Source organism: Bos indicus, chromosome 23 (genome assembly GCF_029378745.1).
Source record: "Bos indicus isolate NIAB-ARS_2022 breed Sahiwal x Tharparkar chromosome 23, NIAB-ARS_B.indTharparkar_mat_pri_1.0, whole genome shotgun sequence".
Classification (NCBI taxonomy): domain Eukaryota; kingdom Metazoa; phylum Chordata; class Mammalia; order Artiodactyla; family Bovidae; genus Bos; species Bos indicus.
Genome location: NC_091782.1, coordinates 29,697,182 through 29,710,257, shown reverse-complemented (window position 1 = coordinate 29,710,257; position 13,076 = coordinate 29,697,182). Strand labels below are relative to the sequence as shown.

Here is a 13,076-nt window from a genome sequence, read left to right as displayed (position 1 = left end):
CACAGTCAGGAAAGGAGCGGCTGTAAAAGGGATACTCACAAAACTCTCCCGCACATATTCTTCAAGCCCCGTGATCAACGCGTGGGTTGCCGTCTGCGGGCGGGTGGAGATAGCACAGGTTAGAACAAACCCCACCCCTCAAGACATGTCCCCCTCCTCCCCTAGCAAGCCCAGAGCTTCGGCTGGGGCAGTCACAGCTTTAGGCAAGGCGTAAACGAAGTCAGAAATAAGTAACAAAAAGTGAGATGGAGCACTCTGGGCCCAAGGTCTTCATTTACCCGGATGTTACCAGGTGTGGGCTCCTGGCCACCCAGGTAGTGCTGGTGGAAGAAAGACCGCAGCTGGGGCTGGAGCCGCTGCAGGGGCTGGAAATGCCCGTGGAGCAGCATCACCACATCCACCATGGAAAAGTTCTGGCACAGAAGAGACAGCAGGGCCCCGAAGAATCCTAGAGACAAGGACTGAGGTCAGCAGTGGCCTTTACCACCTGGCCTGCCCTCCAGCCCATCAGCCTCATCCCACCATCAACAAAGGCCACCAACTCTCCCCTGGCTGCCCGATCCCTAGAGAAGGCAGGACACCCTTATCTGCTCACCGAGAGCCCCATCGGCCCCGGGCTCAAAGATGTTGCTGGACCCACTGAGGCGCTGTATGAAAGCAGCGATGCTCTCACTGCTGCCAGCCCGGGCCCCCAGGGAGCCCAGCAGCGAGCTCAGCACACCCTGCACCACTGAGGTGAAGAACTCCAACGGCAGGCTTTCAGGACCCACGCTGCCAGGACTCCCGCTGCCACCAGAAGGGGACCCCGGTGGGGGTGCTGTCTGCTGCTCTGGGGCCGGAGGGGGCGGTGGGGGTGGAGGCGGCGGAGGAGGGGGAGCAGCTGTTTGTGTTGCCTGCACGAGAGAGAAGGAATAAAGAACAAAGAGTGAAATCAGAATGAGGACATAGAAAGGCATTATGCTTAGTTGCTCAGTCAGTCGTGTCCGACCCTGCAACCCCATGGACTGTAGCCTGACAGGCTCCTCTGTCCAAGGGGACTCTCCAGGCAAGAATACTAGAGTGGATTGCCATGCCGTCCTCCAGCGGATCTTCCCAACCCAGGGATCGAACCCAGGTCTCCCGCACTGCAGGCAGATTCTTTATCAGCTGAGCCACCAGGGAAGCTCATGAATACTAAAGTGGGTAGCCTATCCCTTCTTCAGGGGATCTTCCTGACCCAGGAGTCGAACCGGGGTCTCCTGCATTGCAGGCAGATTCTTTACCAGCTGAGCTACCAGGGAAGCCCCAAAAATGGCACTGGGGAGGCACAAATCCACAGGGGTCTGGAAGGTATGGCCCTCTGTTCCAGTCTTTGCGCCTTACAGCAGAATACACATGGCGGCTTCTCATAAGCTGAGTCGGGTTGAGCAGTTACCCTCTGAACGGGTTAGCTCATGAAAGCAGGGACACAATTACTGTGCTTCTCTCTCCCAGCCTGTTTTCCTCATCTACCAAATGGAGGGTGCTGAGACAATCAATTCCCAATATTCCCTCCCAGTGGCAACAAGACACCCAGTACCTGGCTGGGCTCAGGAAGAGGAAGGCTGAAACGGAGAGTCAGCCAGCCACTCACCTGCAAGAAGTCCGTCATGCCCTGGAGAAAGGCGGGTACACCAGGCATCGCCACAGTAATGGTGGGAGAAGCCATACCAGGCCCTCCAGTTCCCGGCCCAGCAGGCCCCAGCAGGTTCCCCAGGAGCTGAGAGAACTGAAGATCAGAGGTGGAGGCTTGAGGGGGCGGAGGCTGGGCGGGCCCCCCGGGGGCAGGGCCAGCTGTGGTAGCCGTGTTGGTGGTGCCAGAACTGGCTGACGCAGTGGCAGGGGCTGGAGATGGAGCCATTCCTGGGGTCCCCTGAGCTACAGAGAACAAAAGAAGACAGCTGAAAACTCAAGGAAAACAAGACCCCACAGCATCTCCATTCTGGTGGAGAGAACTGGGAAACTGCTTCCATCTGAGGTGGAGAAGGACACGGACTCACCCACAAGGACAGGCTGCATAAGAAGCTGCCCCACGAGGCCGCTCACCATCTGGGCTAAAGAGGCGTTGGTACCCAAACCAGCGCCCGGCTGAGGGGAGAGGACAAGAGCAGGCTTTCAGACTTGGCCTCTCCATGTCCCACCACAGGAGTTTCTCCCCACACTCTTCCCCGATGGGACTCCCCTACCCCTAACTCACCAGAGCCCCTGAGACTGGGGGCCCCCCAGGATGGGAAGGCCGAGCCTGTGGAGGGGTGGGCCGGGCAATCACCAGCCGGGTGGGAGCTGTCGGGAAGCCTGGCACCTGCTGTCCTGTGGGTGGCAGAGGGGAGAGACCGAAGAGGGCTGAGGGCCCAGTCCAAGCAGGCCAGCAGATGACACCCACCACCGTGGACCGGGGCCCCCTCCCAGGCTTCCCCTTTCAGGTTGTTACCTGCGGCCGCGGAGGCAACAGCTGCCACCATGGCCTCATGAGTGATCTGGTGGGCGACGGCGTGCATGAACTCAGGGGGCAGGGAGGGCAGCTGGATGAGGGTGGAGCCTGGGGGGTGGGTCTGATGTAACCTTGACCCTGGACCCCCTTCAACCCACCCACTCGGCCCTACCCCTTCTCTACCCAGAGCTCAGCCTGCTCTGATGCCCTCACTCTTACCCAGGGTCTGGCCATGACCAGGGGGTCCTAGGGGGCCAGTGGGAGCACTCGGAACTCCACCAGGCTGTGTGCCAGAATCTGGGCAAGGAGACAGAGACAGTGGCTCTGAGACAGGCAGGGCCAAGGTCTAACTGGATCCTCCCGAGATCAGCATGCTTCAGGCCTCCACTCTCCCGACCAGAAAAATGGCCTTTCACTCCATCCAGATAGGGAGGACACGTTCCCTTCACCACGCACACAACTCTCTGGAGGACAGGCCGTTCTTCCTGCCCCTCCCCACACACGCCAACTTAAAGAGACTGTGCTCTGTGCCCTCAGCCACCACCACCAGCCCTAGCCTCTCCTTTCCCACCCTGGCACCCCTACATCTCAGCACCAACCCCAGACCCCTCCTTGCGCTGCTCTGCTCTGCCAGCGGCTGTTCCCAGCTCACCTTGGATGTTCATGTGCATCATGACCACGGGTTCCACGCTCTGGTGGGAAATCCGGATGACCCTCGGGTGGCTGGTGGTCGGTGGGGGAGCTGGCCCTGGCGGGGAAGCCCCCTCATTCGAAGACTCAACGGCGGTAGAAGAGGGGGCCACGGACGAGGCCTGCCCAGCACCAGCGGGAGGTGCCTCCGCACTTGGAGTCGGGGGGGGCCGTGTCCCATTCCCCGTCATGGTCACAGTGGTCCCCACATTGATCTAGACGACAGAGATGACAGGGCAAACGTGAGAAAAATACAAGAGCCTAACCCAGAGCACCCCATGATACACTTCTAAAGTCTCCTCCATCCTGGGTCACCATGTTTGCAAAGTCTGCTCCCCTCCCAACCTCCTTGGAGCCCAACAGCTACAATGGATCACTCCATCAACAGCCCCCCATCTGCCCGCATCCAGGCTCCCCTCATCCACCTGGATGGGGATGGCCGCCTGCTGGAGCACCATGGGGGTGGTGTAGTGAGACATGGGCCGGACCACGTGCAGATGACGAGGGGGCGCACAGGCCAGATTGCAACGCAGGTCGGATAGCGCCACGAAGGTGTTGCCCAGCAGCCGCAGGCTCTCCCCCACCAAGTTGATCAAGCGCTGGTCCTCCTCACGGCCCTCTTGCTGTACTCCCCGGGGCCAAACACAGAAAGGCAGAAAGCATTAGACTAGGATCCACCTTATTAAAAAAGTAATGCCTTCTTGAGATTATCACATCCTCTTTGTCTTTTGAAGAAGGAAATGGCAACCCACTCCAGTATTCTCTCCTGGAAAATCCCATGGACAGAGGACTCTGGCAAGCTACAGGCCACTGGGTTGCAAAAAGTTAGACACGACTGAGCAAGTGAGGCTATGTCTTCAGGTACATCCTCTGAAACTTCTATATACATAAAATCTTTGCAAGTAAGCTCTAGTTTATACACACAAATAGCTTCCTTTGATAATAAACCCTACAGTGAATCAGTAAGCTATCACCTGCTAATCTCCCTTACTTTATAAACTTCCTAAGTAACTCATTTAGGGGATCATCAAAGTGTGAAGACAGTGAACACCATAAAGATGTCGAGGAGGAAAAGATCCCGCTTCCCTACCAAGGAGCAAACGATCACTTCCTTCCTAATCTAAAGAGAAGCAGCTCTGTAGAAGATGACATCTTTTGGGGCGCAGGGCAGGGAAGTGATCTACAGTTCGCCCTGCTCCATCTGGGGGTGCTGGAGGTGAGGGGGTGGGTGGGCTCACATTGTTGTTATAGTCCGTGGTGGCAGCAGCGCCCAAAACCTCATAGTAGCGCTGCAGGAAGGGCTGGAGGCGGCTCTCAAGCCGCTGCAGCTCCTGAAGCACCTCGACGTACTCCGCAGGCGAAGGGTGGCTGTGGACAAAACCCAAAGCGGCCGTGAGCCAAGGCTTCCTTCAGATTCCTGCCCTTGCCACCCATGCCCCACTTCTTGGCCTCCCAGAGCCCCAGCCCAACCCCCCTGACCCCCCCAAGGACTAACAGAACCTCTGTTCTTTAACCTCACCCAAGGGGGAAGGACAAGCAAAGACAAACTGCTTTCACCCTTCCCACCACACAACCCTGTACCTACAATGGCAAAACACTAACTCTTAAAAACCAGATGGGGCCTCTGGGTACTCAGGGGAGAGAATCTTGCCACCTCCGGGAGCACCATGTGGATTTCCTAACCCGAAGGAGGGCAGTGCCTCTGGCTCAGTGGCCAGTCTCAATCTCATTTATCTACTCCAGAGCCCCTCCCTGCCCCTCAACACTAACTCCACAAGCACCACCTCTGAACAATCTTCTCTCTCTCATCAGACCTTTTCCTGGTCCTTACACTTCACTTAGAATCCCCAACCCACCCCCACCCCAAAAGGTGCCCTCCCTCTCTCACTTGGGTGCATTTGTCTCTGGGGCAGATGCTGGGCCCGCTGGGGCTGGGCCAGAAGGGGTGAGCTCCGGGCTCTGGGCAGGGGCACGCTCCTCCACTTCTTCCGCCTCCATGGGCTCCCGAGGAGGCACTTCACTTTCAACCGGTTCTGACGTTTGGGAGGTCAAGGCCACTGGCTCCGGGGCAACCGTTGGCGTCTGGGGTGGTGGCTGACTGTGCTGGGCTTGGGCCCCTCCTCGGCACTGAAGCGGGGGAAGAGTCAGGACAACAAAGGCAACGTGAGACTGCAGCAGATTACTCAGGTCAGAGCAGACTGAGTGGAGAAGGGGCACTAACTAGGCGCCCCGAAGGCAGGGCTCTGCATCTGAATCTCTGACTCCCTAAAACGTACACAAATTAGATCTGTGACAAACACCTACGATACTTACAAATAAACTATTAACAAAAACTAGGGATTGCGGTTTCCTAACCTCCAAGAGAAAAGAAGGAAAGGACCCTGGCTGCAAATACAAACCAATGAAGCTAAGCCATCCCAGCATCAAATATGATAACCAAGAAACAGGAAGGCAAGGAATCCTTCTTTAATTGCAAAGAGAATCAGCAGGGACAGGACAGCCTCAAACGAAAGATACTTTTTCTGCCCAAAAGAAAAAACACTGCAGAAAAGAGATTAGATTAAGAGGGGAGAACCCAGTGGATGTGACCAATCATGCCCTCATCCCTAGGCTAAGACAAAAGGGGTAGGAAAGATGGAGTGAGACAGGCAGACAGTGGCCAGCCTTGCCCACTCACCTCCATCCGGGAGAGTAAGGTCTGTATATCCCTGATCATATGCTGAGCCATCACCAGCCGCACTCGGGGCTCACTCTATAATGAAAGAAAGAAAATCGGGGTAGGTTGGAGATAAAGCCACAAGCTCCATTACCTACTAAACCAGGACCCAGCCCCATCTCCTCAGCCAGACCCACCCCTCACTTCGTGGCCTCCTTCTCCCAGATCCCCTTCCTTGACCCTCCCAGGCCCCATGATACCTGAATCGGGGCCTGTTCCATGTTGATGTGAACATCCACAGCAGAGCCGTCACTCTGGGGAAAGGGTAAGGGAAGTTGTTCTGGGAGAAGCCAAATACTAAGGCCCCCACACTTCCAACTGATTTTCTGGAGCCCAACCGCTCTAGCTCCTCAAAGACAGAGGCCGTTACCAAACCAGAGGGCCCACCAAAGCCCTTCTAAAGACTGACAACTCTCTTATGAACTCTTGGCTGCTACCACAACGAAAACTGCTCCCACAAAAACCCTCCCATGAGGAACACAAGCTTACGGGAAGATTGAAGGTTCCAACCATGACATAGCTGTTGGCATTCCGGTCATGAACAGAGGCCCCAGGCCCCCGAGTACCAGGCGTGGGTCCCCCACCATGGGTGGCTGAGGTGGACCCTGTTCCAGAAGATGCTCCAGAAGGGAGCTGAGTCTGAGGAGGAGCCCGTTCCACAAGGTGAATAACCTTTCCCCCAACATCTGCAGAAAAAAGATACACACCAAAATATCACATGATCGGGTAAACCCATAGCCTCAGCCCACTGCTCTGGACAGCAGCCTCAAGCTCTGCTCTGCCTCCCCCACCCTCTTACTGTATTCTTGGAGCTTCTTATCATCCTGCAGAACTCGTCCCTGGTAGATAAGCCGTTGTTTCTCAGACGGGATGCTAACAGAAGCAGCAATATGCTCCTTGAACTCCTTTACGTTCATCTATAGGGAAGAAGAAACATGACAAGGAATCAGGGAATGGAAGAAAAAGGACAGAAAAGGGACAGCTGACTTGTAAGGGGTAAAAACCACCCCATCCTAAAATTACTACCCATCTGTCTTAATTGTGAGGTAATTATTGAGCAAAGCCCTGAACTAGGGCAACACTTGTCAAAATACATACAATAAACGTAAGGAACTTCAGGTATAGGCCCAGGAGAAAACTACAGGGCTGAAGAGCAAAAACACCAACTGACATTCTCTTCTCTCCTTCTCTGCCTGGCTCCAAAAGGAATGTGTGTGCCTAGAGATACCGGTGACCCCTCCACAAACACAAAATGATACAACACTGTAATCTTAAAAATAAAAGCAATGACAAAGAAGATGTGGTAGAGAACCAGGTTAAGGAAGGCAGACTCAAGCAAGAAGAAAAAGGGGCAAAATCAGAAAAATATTTTTCCTAACTAGACAACTGACTTGTGAGAAGTACCCAGCTGTTTACAAACACCTAATCACAAAAGCCTGCACAGTCTCATTAAATACACGTAACAATGTGTTAAAACTATGGATCAACCTCCTTACAATTTTGTCTACTAAGGATCTACCTACATTACGAGCATTATTGGATCCGACTTCCATCCTTCAAAAACACAGCATAGACCTCATCAGTTTTTAAGACACTCTTCTACTTTAGGTCCTAGTGTTCTGTTTGCCTTCCCCAAAGCAGGAGCCATATCTGTCCCTTTGGGCTGGGGCTCATCTATCATGTTGGCATAAAGATTCCTCCTTCTTTCTTTCCCTCTGCCTTGAGTTTTATCGGGCGGAGGAAAGCAAAGAAAATCTACCTCACCCAACAAAAGCCAAAGAGAAAACATCAGAAAATGTTCTGGATACAACATGAACAAAAGAATCAATGAGAGAAAATTTGAAAACCATAATATCAGGCTCTTCTTTCAGTACAAAGAACCTGTAAGAGGAAGAGTTAATGAGTGTCTCCCAGAAGTACTGGGGTCTCACCTGGGCCCCCACAATAAAGGTCCGGGTCTGAGAATCCAGGGTCTTCACCAGCACCTCCAGGCTGTCAGGTTCCTCCATAGTGGTACTGGTACTATCATTGGGCTCCATGGCCGACAGCTCTCTAAGGAAGAATGTTAGGAGAAGGCCCGCTGTCGCCTAGAGCAGATTTTTATATACCCGGAAGCCTCCCCTGCCCGAGACTCCGCCCCATACCTAAAGAGTTTCTCCCACACGAGCACACACACTCACACCCGCCCCCATCCCCCTTCTGACTCCGGGGCACGGGGAGAGAAACACAAAGGGTAAGAGATCGACGGCACGGGGAGCTGGAGGGCGGCAGGTGGGAGGGGCTCAACGACGCCAATCATGGTAAGGGAGGGCCAGTAGAGCTAGGAAGACGGGAAAGAAGGAAACACGAGACCGGTGTCATCACCGGTCACGGTAGGACAAGGGCTCGAGAAGTCGGCAAACCCCGGGGACAACCAGAGAGCGAGGGTCGCGCCAGACTCTGTGGAGAAAGTGGTTTCGCGCACGCGCGCCACGCCACGCCCATCGAACCCGCTTAAGTCACTAGAGACCCGAAATGACGAACACTCACGGGGGGCCAGATAGGCGAGCTGTCTCCCTCTTCCACGTACCCTCGGTGCTCTAGCAGATAGGCACAACTAACACACTCCAAACACATACACACATCCAAACACACACACACTCCAAACACACACACACACACACCCTACCACCCAGCTCCGCCCCCGACTTCCCCCACAGTACCGTCACTTCCGGTCTCCCCCAACCTGCCACCGACGGCCACTTCCGTTTCCCCGATAGTCTTTGGGGATCGTGAGGCGGTACTTCCGGCTCCCCCCAGGCCCCAAAGCTTTACTTTTGTGGGGCTTTTCCAGAAAGTCCGCGGCCCCAAATAGTGAGTTCCTGGCGGCGAGACGGGCCGGGGCCGGCCTAGATGGGAGGGAGCCGAGCACCCCGAAGAGCCGCCGCCACCGCCGTCGCCCGGGGGACCGTACTGCGCCTGCGTGCGTCCTACTACGCATGCGTGCACACTTAGGCACCTCCCACCCCAGCTGGCGCTGTTCAGTTCTCCCCTGCGCGCGCTTAAGCAATAGGGGGTAGTGGTGGCCGCTGTAAGTGCCTGAAAAAACCTCTACGAGATGGGACTCTTCGACTGCCTCGAGAGGCTTTGAGCAGTTGTGTGGATCTTGGAGTCTGGAGACTGGGGATTGTGCCTCGCTAATCTATGCTGAAGTCTTGGTCGGCAGAGAATTTGAGGCGGCACTGTCCAGGCCACCTAGAATTCTGTCTTCTCTTACCATCGTCCTCGCTGAGCCACTCCTTCGGCGCCTCCGGAAGTCACCCTTTCCATAGGCGGTTGGAGGTGGTTCTCGAGCTGATTTACGTGCGGTGGCGTCGTTGGGCCTGACCTCGGTTTTGCCCGGTGGGCGTTTTGTGGCGCCATGTTCTTCCCCGGCGGTGTGCAGCCGAGGGGACACGCCATGTTTTGGAGAAGCCAAGGATTTAGGACTTTTCAGGACTGTTGTCTTAAAAAGGACGACTCCGAGTTTGGGAATTGGAAACAAATGGGGTCAGAGTGGAATGAAACACAAGACCCTGGGGGATTGAGAGGGCCGCCTAAGGGCTTCTACAGGCGGAAGGTCCGGTAGAGTTACCGTCCCTCTGCCCTCTTCTCCCCCCGCCCCTCGGGCAAGGGCCTGGGCCCCGCAGTGCTGCCACTGCTCCGGCCAAACCCGTTGTTGCCGGTGTATCTGCCTCCGGTGCCTGTCCTTTCTGGGATTTGCAGCTTATACTTAAGTCCCGGTACTAAAAGTTTTAATAAGCATCTGTATAGTGAGCCCCTAGTTGGTGCCAACCAGTTTGCTGAGGGTTTCACATACTGTCACATTTAATAGCCTTTCAACATCTATTATATCCCTTTTATAGGTGAATGTAAGTGGCAGAACTGACAAATCCAGGCCTACCAGACTCCCTTGGGTCAAGCACTTCTATTTTACTGCCCTAATAGCTTGCATTTTAGTTTTTTTTTTTAAATATAATGAACCCTCAGCTATTCATCACCCAGATTTTATTTTTTTAGCTAAATCGCAAGCCCAGAGCAAGCCTCACCTCTCAGAACAAATCTTTATGGCAGCCTGTGGGTTATAAATAATCCATAAAGGAAGTCCCATCTTCTTGGCACTACCCAATGACTGCCTCTTGACAATTCTTTGCCTACCTCCTATTACTTGAGAACATAATACCCACAAGAGACTAATAAGTGCTTTACATACATTACTATTAATTATAGGGAATATTTACTTTGGATTTATGTGCAGGCCTTTGCTAAGGGCTTTATATGTCTTAGCTCTTTTAATCCTATAAGATTGATGATTTGCTCATTTTATACATGAGAAAACAGGCAAGATTAATAAAACTGTCCAAAGTAAGGGTTTGGACCCACCCTGCTTGACACCACTGTATATACTCTTTAACAACTAGATTCTGTAGCTTCTTGCAGTAAAAAACATTAAGCGAATGAACTCGTGTGTCAGCAGACTTTTCTGGAGGGTGTACATAGTTTCTCCAGTGAACAACTTCAGAGAGAAAGCCTCCCATCCACATACTTCAGCACCTGGTACATACCTGTTGTAAAGCACTTACCAGGTGGTATTGCAATGATTTGTTTACACAGCTAGTTCTCAGACTGATTTCTTCAAGGCCAGGGACTATGTCTTACTTTTGTGTTCCCAAGGCTTAGCCAGTTCCTGACAAACAACTGGAACTCAAAAACAGTTTGCTCAGTGAGTGAGTGACTGGTAGAATCAATCCATCTCTCTTCAGTGCTGCACAGCACAGCAGATATCCCAGCTCAGATAGGGTTTGAAAGATCACCTGGAGGTCTCAGCTGTCTTAACTCCTGGGAGACCCTGGAGGTGCCAGGATGTACTGTAGAGTGGTTGCATTTCGAAGAGGGGGAGGAAGTCCTGAACACTGTAAGTAATCCATGGTTGGGTTGGAAAACAAGATTGAAGTTACTCATTAGCGGGTGAAAGGGTCAAGGGTCGAGGCAAGGGGGCTGGAAGCAGACTATACTGAGCAGTGAGTTGGGGACAGCAGTTAAGGCACCAGCCACTCCACGCAGAGCACCAGCTCCCTCCTGCCTGAAGATGTTCCACCACATTTGGGCAGCTCTTCTCTACCTCTGTGGCATTCTCCTTAACTCCATCTACCAGTGCCCTGAGCACAGCCAACTGACAACTGAAGGAGTGGATGGGAAAGAGGTATGCACTGAGCAGATGTGAAGCTGCTGAGTTGGGGGTGGGGGGCTCTGATGGACTAGGGTAAGAGGCCCAGCATGACCAGAAAGCCACACTGGAAGGAAGAAAGGGTGTGAGTGTTGTGATGATGAAAGCAATAAGTAAAAAATATATATAAGTACTATGGCCATCAATTTGAAGACATGTAGAACTGGAGAGTGGGGTTTACTGAAGAGGAGCAAAGAGGAAAAGTCATTTAATGACTCCTTGTCATGGATCCAGTCTTTAGCTGGAAAAAGGCAGCCAACACCCTCATTCCTAAGTATTGTCATTCTGACTGATGAAGAGGTTGGATTCTGTAGTGAGACCCACCTTCTTCTGCTCCCTTCCTTGTCTCTCCAGTTCCCAGAGCCCCACCTGGGCCAGTGGTACTTTATCGCAGGGGCAGCTCCCACCAAGGAGGAGTTGGCGACTTTTGACCCTGTGGACAACATTGTCTTCAACATGGCTGTGGGCTCTGCCCCCATGCAGCTCCAGCTTCGAGCGACCATCCGCACGTGAGTGGTGAGAAGGCAGAGGCACCAGTACGTGCGGTCTCTGCCTAAAGTGTGAGCACCCGCCCACAAAGAGCTGGGCTCTTTGGCATACCCATTATTCTTGGCCCACTTGAGTTCAATAGCTTTGTTAGTTTCCCTCTGGAGAGAGATGGATGGACCTAACCATCCCTTCGTAGCTTGAAACCCAAGGGGACCCAGGCTTCCAGAAAGAGTAAGATGGAATAGAGGCTGGTACTGAGTGGTTGAAGTGTCACTGTTTCTCCTCCTTGCCACCACCACTTCTGCAGGAAAAACGGGCTTTGCGTGCCCCGGAAATGGATCTACCACCTGTCTGATGGGAGCACAGATCTCAGAACCGAAGGTTGGTTTTCTCCAGCCCTCACTCTCCTTAGGCCCCCTGGGCTTGCTTGCTTCTGCATCTCTGTCCTCACACTTTCCCCCGCAACCGTGACAGGCCGCCCTGACATGAAGACCAAGCTCTTCTCCAGTGCATGCCCAGGTGGAATCATGCTGAAAGAGACAGGCCAGGGTTACCAGCGCTTCCTCCTCTACAGTGAGTGTGGGGAGGCCAGGCAAGATCTGGGGAAAAAGAGGGGAGGTGGGGAGATGGGGGTTGGGAGAAGGCAATAGAGTCCCTTTCTCTGGGTTCTGTGACATCATCCCAGGAAGGACTGGCTGCTTCCCTGAGGTCCTCACCAAGGGATGTGCTGAGAAGCAGGGGCTTTGATGAGCCTGGCCCTCCCTTTCCAGATCGCTCACCCCACCCTCCTGAGAAGTGTGTGGAGGAATTCCAGTCCCTGACCTCCTGCCTGGACTTTAAGGCCTTCTTACTGACTCCCAGGAATCAAGGTGAGGGGGTAAAGTCTTATGGAAGACAACTAGGACTTACCAAGTCTTCTGTGAGAGCTGGATGAAAGGGACTCAAGTGATGTCACCAGGGGGCATGGCCAAAGGCTGACATCATCACACTGGCTATGTTGACACTTCCATTTGTGTCACAGACTAATGGTACCAGAGGGAGCCAGGATGGACTCTGGGCTATTGCAGTGGATAAAGGGGGCAGAAGGTCAGACAGGGGGCAGATTGTCAGAGGTCTGCAGGGAAAAAAAGACCTCAGAGACCCCTTCTCTGACATGGGGGCATGAGAGACTGCATTCTGCCTCATCCCATTGCCATGAGCCTTGCCTCTCTCCCTGGGTCTCCCTCCTGTCCAGCCTCCTTTCTCTCTCCTCCCACCAGACGCCTGTGAGCTGTCCAGTAACTGACCTGTGGCTTCACCTATGCCCCCCAGATGGATACAGTGGGAACTTGTATGGTGAGAGGAGAAGCTGGAGACTCCCAACTCTCTTTCAAAAGTAATAAAGATGATTTTCCAATCCTCGTCTCATTTAGGGGTTTGTATTCCAATATCAGTCCTGCTCCTCTCATTTCAGTCCTCCCCCTGAACCTTCTCCCACCTTAACCCCC

The 13,076-nt window shown here is 53.5% G+C and overlaps 2 protein-coding genes across 14 annotated transcripts in view; one reads left to right on the top strand and one right to left on the bottom strand.

The window, feature by feature from the left end:
- The window catches only part of BAG6 (BAG cochaperone 6), an 11,217-nt gene extending 2,397 nt beyond the window's left edge, over positions 1 to 8,820 (bottom strand). For 2 of the 12 annotated variants that reach the window (XM_070778193.1, XM_070778198.1), the window contains exons 1-17: positions 8,558 to 8,820; positions 7,787 to 7,907; positions 6,655 to 6,772; positions 6,345 to 6,541; positions 5,817 to 5,891; positions 5,028 to 5,266; positions 4,378 to 4,507; positions 3,565 to 3,762; positions 3,102 to 3,354; positions 2,669 to 2,746; positions 2,450 to 2,557; positions 2,216 to 2,328; positions 2,019 to 2,106; positions 1,613 to 1,896; positions 596 to 893; positions 279 to 448; positions 40 to 93 (exon numbers count right to left, since the gene is read on the bottom strand). In XM_070778193.1, the coding sequence (XP_070634294.1) occupies positions 40 to 93; positions 279 to 448; positions 596 to 893; positions 1,613 to 1,896; positions 2,019 to 2,106; positions 2,216 to 2,328; positions 2,450 to 2,557; positions 2,669 to 2,746; positions 3,102 to 3,354; positions 3,565 to 3,762; positions 4,378 to 4,507; positions 5,028 to 5,266; positions 5,817 to 5,891; positions 6,345 to 6,541; positions 6,655 to 6,772; positions 7,787 to 7,894 (2,511 nt within the window). In that variant the 5' untranslated portion in view covers positions 7,895 to 7,907; positions 8,558 to 8,820. The other 10 variants (XM_019985448.2, XM_070778199.1, XM_070778195.1 and 7 more) reach the window with 9 other exon arrangements.
- On the top strand, positions 8,007 to 12,985 carry APOM (apolipoprotein M). 2 transcript variants are annotated; one of them, XM_070778214.1, is made up of 7 exons: positions 8,009 to 8,088; positions 10,938 to 11,076; positions 11,455 to 11,609; positions 11,897 to 11,970; positions 12,064 to 12,162; positions 12,360 to 12,458; positions 12,849 to 12,985. In XM_070778214.1, exons 2-7 carry the CDS (start codon positions 10,963 to 10,965, stop codon positions 12,872 to 12,874), a joined length of 567 nt encoding a protein of 188 aa, XP_070634315.1. In that variant the 5' UTR covers positions 8,009 to 8,088; positions 10,938 to 10,962; the 3' UTR covers positions 12,875 to 12,985. The 2 variants fall into 2 exon arrangements, with proteins under 2 accessions (XP_019841014.1, XP_070634315.1); XM_019985455.2 differs by lacking the exon at positions 10,938 to 11,076 and having other exon boundaries at positions 8,007 to 8,088.
- Positions 12,986 to 13,076: the final 91 nt, after the last annotated feature.

What these genes read in the sequence shown, in the direction of transcription:
- APOM (XM_070778214.1), top strand. Translation starts at nt 10,963, where the DNA reads ATGTTCCACCACATTTGGGCAGCTCTTCTCTACCTCTGTGGCATTCTC. An exon ending in CACAGATCTCAGAACCGAAG is followed by an intron (nt 11,971 to 12,063) that starts GTTGGTTTTCTC and finishes CAACCGTGACAG; the next exon opens with GCCGCCCTGACATGAAGACC. An exon ending in CCAGCGCTTCCTCCTCTACA is followed by an intron (nt 12,163 to 12,359) that starts GTGAGTGTGGGG and finishes CTCCCTTTCCAG; the next exon opens with ATCGCTCACCCCACCCTCCT.